The 9,083-nt window shown below is 38.2% G+C and overlaps 1 protein-coding gene across 1 annotated transcript; it reads left to right on the plus strand.

Moving 5' to 3' along the window:
- Positions 1–2,578: 2,578 nt before the first annotated feature.
- LOC104546662 (transmembrane emp24 domain-containing protein 7) lies at positions 2,579–5,684 on the plus strand (the record flags this gene model as incomplete). Its single annotated transcript, XM_010192099.1, has 2 exons — positions 2,579–2,849; positions 5,255–5,684. Coding segments are annotated over 2 exons (508 nt in total), but the record flags the coding sequence as incomplete, so codon positions are not given.
- Positions 5,685–9,083: the final 3,399 nt, after the last annotated feature.

Consider the following 9,083-nt stretch of genomic DNA (forward strand, 5'->3'; position numbering starts at 1 on the left):
TGCTTCGAGTAGTTGCGAGAAGCACGTGACGGGGGAGCAGCGTTTGAAGGCGATGCAGGGCTGCCAGCCCAACTGAGGAAGCACTCCTCGCTACCTTGTGCTGCGGCAGCGTCAAGGAGAGACGAGTTTCCTTCTGAGTTAAGTAAGGCGTTTAAAGTTGGCCTTGGAATCTGACAGTGCCTTTTACCCTGATCGGTGTCGTGCAGTGTCCCGTCTGAACAGCATGGGGAATACCCTGATGTGCCCATGCTCAGCAAGATGCCACGAAAGTTTCTTTGTGGTTTGTGAAGCATTTGCGTAATGAGCACGAGACAACTTAGAAGCTAATGCTTCGTGTTTCCGGGTATGGTTCAAATGGGGGTCACATAGTAAAGGATAAGAAAGTGGTGTAATACGTGTGCAGTACTAGCAAAGTGCCCTGGGTATATAGCAAGACAGGAGTCTTACGAAAAATAAAACATGCAGGCAGCTGATAACTTATTGAAGGCTGTGTTTAACATGCACCTGTTAAGTGAGCTTGCAGAGTTTTTCTTTTCCCAGTTTCTAACTGTTTGAATGTACAGCCATTATGGTAGAGTGTGCTGTGCAGCTTTGAGATGTGTGGACTTAACAACCCTGACAGTTTTGGTGCCTTTGAGTGTATTAGCAGAGTTTCAACCTTTCGGTCTGTCACTTCAGCTGGCAAAGTCACTGACAGCACAGTAGCAGCATGAGAGAAAAATCACCTTTAGCAATGTTACCTTTGTAACAAGTACTTTTGGCAGCTTTTGCAGGGAGCGTGTATTTTTATGGTCCTGCTCTTCTTGTTTAAGTCTCCCTTCTTTTTTTTCTTTCCCGCCTGCTGTCCTGCCTTTTGTATTCTGGGGAATGTTGCAGCTATGTGCTGTTGTTACTCTGTTCTATGCATTTGAGTTCTTTCTTGGATATATCCTTTCCCCTACCCAAATGTTTCTTCTCCTTGCTTGTTACTTTCATGAAGTCTTTTCTGTGCAGTACTTTTCCTCCTGTTTTGAAGTGAATGTCACTAGAGGTTGCTGGACAGATAAGCCTACTGTTTTCAGTTTTGTCAGTGATCAGAACAGGAGTAGCATTGTTAAAAGGAAAGTCTGGATTTGACCACCTGGTGGTAGATAAACCAGCTGAAGTGCTGTGTTCTTGTCCTTTGGCAGACTGTCTCAAGAGCTGAGAGGGAGGCTCAGGCAAGCTCTGTGGGAAGGAGTCCTAGGGGAACTTTAAAGTTCTGGCAGATCTTTACCACGTATATGTAAACTGGCCCATTCATATAACTGAATGTGAGTGACTTTCATGTAATTGGTAAATAGCACACACCTGTCCAAATTGAGATCATATTTCAAGAATGAGCCATCGTTTCATTAGAGGAAGCCTTTTTGTTTTTCCTGCCATCCAGGTAAACATTTCTGTATGAAAATTCCAAATAGATGCAGACATTCAGAGATCTCAGACCTTGAATATTTTTTTTCTCTCTGTATCCTGCCAACACACTTTTGGAAAAACTGTGAAGATGCTGCTTGCCAAGTGAATATTTTTAGAACTTCCTGTGTACAGAGTAGCTGATGCTCAGATCTCTTTTTATTTCTGTTGTACTATTAACATTATCGTTTTAATATCATGGTACTTACATAAACTAATATGAGTTGAAATAATACTATGTGAACTGAAGAGTATGTACTCCAATACTAAAATATTTCAGTGATTTCTGCACACATATAAAAGGGATATGTCTTTATATGTAAGTCTCTTCCTCCTTCAGCATGCTTTATCTTAAAAGCAAAAAGTCTGTGGCAAGGATTTAGTCTAAACCTACTAGGAATCATCAGAACTTCAAGTTATGGATACCTAAGCTACCAATTAGTTTTTCTGTAGAGGTGGTATAGCTGGTCACCAGAGCAATATGCTGTAGGCCAACAGTAATCAAAGTCTGAAAAAAAAACGTGAGACAATCATGTGAACTTTTGAGTCACTTGTAGACATTATTCAGATGTGCTGGTTTTGGGATGAAAGGCTGCGGCTAACTGCCCAGGATGGTGGCAGTAGACCCCCACCACAACATTGCTCTGTTCACATGAAGACAAGCCGGGTTGAAGTACCTGTTGCACTGGTTGAACACCATTCCTGCAGCCTAAAGCAGCTTGAGCTAATAGGGTAGCTATGCTCTTTTGGCAGAACAGAAAGGAACCATCTTACCGCACATTAGCGATCTCCTTTGGTAGAATCAGTTCTGTGGAGGCCTTGTGGATACAGCAAGTGGTTGTATTGTTACAGTAACAGCTGCCCCATCAAGTTTCATCCACTGTAGCCTTTGCTGTTGTACAATTATTTATAATAAAGTAACTAAAATTTCTCTAATTAATGGTTTGAAAATGTAGTTAATGTTACGTAACCAGAACCTAAAATTGTTTGAACCGCTTCTGTAAGAAAATAATTTTGCAGATTTGCTCTAAAAGATTTTAAAATTGGTGCATTATATTTAAAAATATTTAATAAAACCATTTTGCAATGCTACTTGAAAAATCATACTTCTTAGAATAAATTAATAAATGTCTGTGTTGTTAAAAAGACAGTTTCTTGATTTTTGTTTTCAGGTGATCACTGGAGGTCATTATGATGTTGACTGTCGGCTGGAAGATCCCGATGGCATTGTGTTGTACAAAGAGATGAAGAAACAATACGATAGCTTCACGTTTACTGCATCCAGAAACGGAACATACAAATTCTGCTTCAGCAATGAATTCTCTACATTCACACACAAAACTGTGTACTTCGATTTCCAAGTTGGAGAAGATCCACCACTGTTTCCTAGTGAGAACAGAGTAACCGCACTTACTCAGGTAAAATGCTGGTGTGTTTGACAGCAGTTGTTAGGTGGAGGCAACTTTTTTTTTTTAAAGTTCAGCTGCATTAGATATTTGTATCACTTTTGAAAATCAGTGGATTGCAGCTTTTAAAATACTACTACAAATTAGCTTTCTTTGTGAAGACAGGATTTGTAGAACACAGAGCAGAGCTGAGAAGGAATCACTAAGTACGTAAAAGAAAATCAGGGTAGTAACTTTAAACCGTAGGCTACTATCATTGTTTTGTTTAGGGGTTTGTTTTTTTGTTGGGGGGGAGTTAAGGGAACTTCCTTTTAATGCCATGGTTCTATGCCTCTTGAAGTCTGGACTTCAGAAACTAAATAACGCTGGATCTGGTTTTCAAAATTTCCAAACTTAGAGAATGGTTTTTATATTTAAAATGATAGAGGCTTTTTTGTTGGAGGACTTAAGTTGGCCTCTCATGTAACTGCCATTTTTTAAATGGAGAAGAAAATTCTAGCAAAATAAACAAAATCAGCCATATTTAGCTGGCTTCTAAATATTTGTCCATATAAAACACTATGAAGTTTCAGACCACTGTTATTATATTCGCAGGATTTTACAGTTTTTTCCCACCTCAATTCAAATCCATCCGATCTTCTGTTGGAACACTTATTTTATGAATTCCCACTATTGTTCCTATGTTTATAACCATCACCAGACCTTGCTTTAAACAGCCATTAAGAAATGCTGGACATGGTCACTGGACTCAACGGTACAAATACTGCTTCCCAAATGCCAGTTTCACTTGAATATATCTCACATAAGTCTGCAGTAGCTGAGATCTGTTATGAGATGATTTACTGTGAAACTACAGCTCTTACCTCTTTCTTCTTGTTACTCTTCTGCTCTGCTTTATTTATTTTGTGTTCTGATTCTTGATCCATTTCTTCCCACCTCTTTTCTTTAATCTTCATTCTGTTCAGTCTATCTGTTCTGTTACATCTGTTTTTTCTTTTGCTATCTTGGCATCAGCAGAAGGATTTTGAGAATGCAGAACGTACGGTTCCTGGGTCTAGCATCTCTGCAGCCCCTTGCAGCCTATGGGAGAAGATATATGAAAATATAGTTTATTAACTGGGTTGTAGCATACACAATGCAAATAAGGTATTTGGGAAAGGGAAATTTAATTTTCAGACAACAGTGTCTTTGGTAAGAAGGTTCTTGTTGTAATTTTCTTGAGGCTTGTAACATGACCAAATTTGGGCAGCCTGTTACCTGAAAGGTAAATCTTTAAAACCAGAGTGAGATTGTTTTAAAATCCTTGTGCAGACTGAAGAGAGGTCTATAATGTATCAGTGAGACCAATGACAGAACATAGTTTGGAAAACCTCTTCCTGAATTTTGGTGAGAAGAATATGAATATGAAGAAGAACAACTCTTTATTTATCTTCTATGAAGAGGACTTGTTCAGACACTTGCCTTGAAAGTCATGAACTTGAAAAGTTGGTTGTACATAGATACAAGTAATTGAGAGTGGTCCTATCACGGTGATAAATATTTCCTTTCATAATAGATTGTAGTGTTTGAACTTCAGGAAATAACTAATTTTAAGTCATAGAACAGGAAAATAAACTGACTGGAAATTAAGTATTTTGAAGGTCTATTGATTAATCTCTTGAACAAAACACAGTGAGGGGTACTGACTTTTACTTAAGAAGTGCAAGAAGTTTATGTGAAAAATGATCTAGTGCTCGGAAAACAGGTAACACATTTTTACTGAAAAATTACAGTGACATGGGGCAATTTAAGTATCTGTTATATTATTATATTTTGAAGCACTCAGGAGCACTGAAAGGTAACAGAATTCTCCTTTCTCTGACCACTTCTTGTGTACTAAGAGAAGTGTCTCCTGCCGAAAGAACATGTTGAGTTCAGTAGTGTAGGATTTTAGGATGTGTTATGTCTTGAGTGAGAACTATTCAATCAAGAATATCTTACTTGTGAAACACAGAAGCATTTAATATATACCATGTGCATCTTAATGTTATAAGCAACTGTTTGTTTTCTTGGTATGTGTGGAATTAACAACCAGGAGATCACAGACATTTCAAAAGTGTTTCTGTTGTTAATTCTGAACCCAAATATACATTAATTCAAGATTTGCATAATAGTTCTCAGAGCCCATTGCTTTTTATTACATCTACAGTTTCATACATTTCTGTATTCAATAGTCTGTTGCATTCCTGTGTGTAGAGTTTGATCAATGTCAGTTAAATTTTACTGCATTTATAGTATTTCAGTCTGATAATGGACTGGGTTAATTCTTAGCTCGAAAAGTTACATGAATCCTAATTTTAGATATCAAACCACAAAACTTCACAGAAAAGGTACTAGAAGGGTTCTTAATTCAGTGATATATTTGTTTGCTTCTCTAGATGGAGTCTGCGTGTGTGTCAATTCATGAAGCTTTGAAGTCTGTCATCGATTATCAGACTCACTTCCGCCTGAGGGAAGCACAGGGCCGCAGCAGAGCAGAGGATTTAAACACGAGGGTGGCCTACTGGTCAATAGGGGAAGCAATCATTCTTCTTGTTGTTAGTATCGGGCAGGTATTTCTTCTCAAAAGCTTCTTCTCAGATAAAAGAACCACAACAACCCGTGTTGGATCGTAACTGGTAGTGGTAATGCTTGAGGTCATTGTGTGCTACTCATTTGTAAAAAATTACTGTTCTCCAATTAATTGCAGGTACAAAGGATCTGAATATATGCAGCCCTAATATGTCTACCCCTCTCATTCCTTAAAAAAATCACAAACCAGATCCAAGATGTTATGAAAGGGACACATGATTTGAAATACTTTAAGAATGCTTTTAAAGTTTTTTCTGATTCCTGTATTAAATATCTGGTACTAGCCTTCCTTCATTTCTACTGATTTAATGCAAACTGAGTTTGATTTTTACCAGTAAGATTAGCCATCTGCAGTGTAATACTTTAAAATAACCAGAGTCTCGTGTCTGATATGAAAGCCAGTATATGTAAAAATTGGATTTGATTTTCATTTTCAGGCTGAATGTATTGGATTATAAAAAGGCAAATGGGATTAACTGTATCGCACTGTTTTGATTTGCTGTTTAAAAACAATCCAAAGATACTCCTTGCTTATTTGTAAAATCATTGCAAGCTTGACACTACATCATTGTGCAAATTCTCCATCAGCCTGGTAAGTATCCACCTTCAAAAGTTGCTAAATGTTATACTTGAGTTTGTTTGCTTAAACATACATTCTTCTATATTAAAAGAAATGCATCTCCTCTTTTAAAATGTTTGTTTTACTGAACAAATTGTTAGCTGAGACTACTCAGGAAATCCACTTTCTGTATTAAAAAAATCCAAATCTCCAAGTTTATTTAAAATCATGCAATAAGATAGGGGATCTTGTAACTTGGACACCGAAAATGTAGAGTTTCTGTACTGACATTTGCTGCTGCTACTGCTTTTTGGATTTAAGACCAGAAGTAGCTTGCTTTGTTAAGCAGCACAGCACCAGCACTGGACAAGGTTATATTTTGTTAGGCACATACAGAGCTTTTTACGAAATGGTTTTCCTGTTAAGAGGCCGATTTGATACTGATGCGGCGTTGCACGAGTGCTGTCAATTTTACTTTCCTGTGTGTGGTGCACTGATACATGATGGCCTTGTGCATCTAATCGCCACTCTCTTTTGCTAGTGGTCAGGAAGTGTTTTAAATATTTCAGGTTATCTTTTTGGTAGAGTTAATTTTTTTCCATTGCTCATGCCTGTAGTAGCTTACGTACTGTAAAGTTGTGTTTTACTTGGATGTAGTAGGTAGTAAATGTATGTACTTATGAGTAGCTTGAACTGAGCTGGTCATAATAAGGGTAAACTTCAAATGGCTCGAGAAATAAGTGCAGTGACCAATTCATAAGTGCACATAAACTAAGCTAAGGTGAAAAAATTGTCATTTATTATTGGCTAATTCAAAAGCTGCTGCTTTAAAAAGTGTTCAACAAGCAGAGGAAGAATGCTAAACCCTTACTGATTGCATGTGTTATTTGTAGCAAAAATTTGAAATCACATGTACAGGTGACATTTGAGCAGTCTGAAAAACTGGTCTAAAATGACATGACTTGAAAGTCTTGTGGTGGCTGAAAAAAATCAACAAAAGTGCACCTACTCTGTTGTGTACTGAACTACTGCTCTTTTGCAACCTGAAGAAAAACCTCACACAGCTCAAAAATTATTATGGGGGCATTAAAAAGTTTAATGTATGTAAAATGCAGGATTTTATGTAGTGTTTTTTCTATCCTGTACTGAATTTTAAATACTCCAGTCCCATTTTGGAATGCAGGCTTGCCAGAAATAGTTAGGCTCACAAAGGTCAGGAAACAGAAAACCCAGTCCTTTCTTCTTATGATACAAATCTGTGCCTGCACAGAATATTCTTAATTGCACCTACATGCTTTATTCTTGTGTTCCAGCAACTGATATTCAGTACTTCTTGTGCTGCATTGCACACAATAGTGAAGCAAGTGGTGTACTTTGGGTGCATGTGTCAGCAGAAAACATAAATTCCATTTTTATAGTGTCCGCTAGAATTTTCTGGAGGTCGAATATCACATGTGTAGCTTTAATCTCAACAAAAGCATTTGTTTTAAAGATTGAAACATGTTGGGGTTTTTTCACTGAGTTGTTCTGCGTGCTGTCAAAACTGGTAAATAATTGGGTAAAACAGATGATTGGCCATCACGTGCACGTCTCTATTCTTTCATAATGTTTTGAATGTGTGAAGTGGGACTGTTCAGCTCAATTATTACTCCCACTGCAGAGGTTTAGTGGACTTCACTTTTGCATTGAAGTTAAGTATCCAAACCAATCCTCTGGTATCCTGCTGCATAATATGCAGCAATAGCTTAAAAATGCCTTTATTTTTGTGTTATTAAAAACATGGCACAAATACACGTTTCAACATAGCTGTATATAGTTTTTAAAGTAAGTGTCTAATAGGATATAATAAAACACGTGCTAACACGCAGTGGGTGAAGAAACACATTGTGACTTTCGGTTAAAGCTGCATCTTTTTAATATATATAAAGAGTAGTTTGGTTAATGGTGTGATAAAAGGGGATATAACTGTTTTTAATTGCTAAAGACCCTGGGTTTCAGCTATTCCTTGGATGTTTTATGTTTACAGAACTTTTCATGTCTTGAAATGTCAGTTCTTGTTTCAGTTTGGGGGGGAGGGTAAGGGAGTTTAGTTTGAGTAAGACAAAAAGCAGACCCTGTGAATATTGTATGGGAAAATAAAAATTGATATATGAACGTGGCCTGATTGTTTTCTTTGCATGTGGGAGTGGGAAGCATTATTCCTCAGAAAGGCTTTGTATGACAATTTGAGTAGTCAACTTGTACTTTAACACATTAATCTACTACCTGACCCTTTATCATTACTCCCATTGCTGTACATCAAGAAGTGTACCAGTTTGCTGCTGTTCATAATTAGCTGTCCTTTAAGGTCACTGGAAGAACTCAAAGTTTCAGCAAGATAGTCAGTGTGGTTACTGGCTCTTTGCTTAGCACATTAGCACTGCAGGCAGTAATGCTCATCAATCTGTTCCTGTTGGAGGGGTACTCAAAGTATTTAACTACAGATACTAGGAATGATTTGGGACCACATAAATTCTGTAGATACAAGGCTAATGGGGGATGAGCTATACAGGTGCATCCAATTAGTGTTGTCTAAAGATGGGATATAAACTTCAAAGAGAAGTGCAGAGGCACAGAGCAGCAGGCAGTACCAACAGGAGCCTGGGGTGGAGAGGCAGAAGTAAATACAGCAGCAGACAGCAGTTGAGTAGCAAAGAGCAGGTCTAAAATTAATCTTTTTATAAAGTTTGTCTTGCAAGCACTGTTTGTGCTAGGGCAGTACACTCCAGACAGGCCCACAGTAACATTCCAGAATACCGCGATCTTAGGACGCTGTTTCTGCATACTCGTGCTTTTCTTTTGGCCGCACAGCAGAAGGAAGCACCAGGCCCATGATGGGATTAACACGTCCTTCCCTGATCCTTTAGAAACCACTGTGAAAACAGAAAAGAGATCAATTTCCTAAGGACAGCATTCTTCCACTGTACCACGTGAGGGCCATTAACATGCGTCGCAAAATCCCGTATATGTGGCGTACCTCCGACAGCGGGCTTCCACCCGGCCCTCCGCACCCCAGCGTCGTGGCCCGGACTTCCTCC

The sequence above is a fragment of the Mesitornis unicolor genome, unplaced genomic scaffold, assembly GCF_000695765.1.
Source record: "Mesitornis unicolor isolate BGI_N332 unplaced genomic scaffold, ASM69576v1 scaffold43379, whole genome shotgun sequence".
NCBI lineage: Eukaryota > Metazoa > Chordata > Aves > Mesitornithiformes > Mesitornithidae > Mesitornis > Mesitornis unicolor.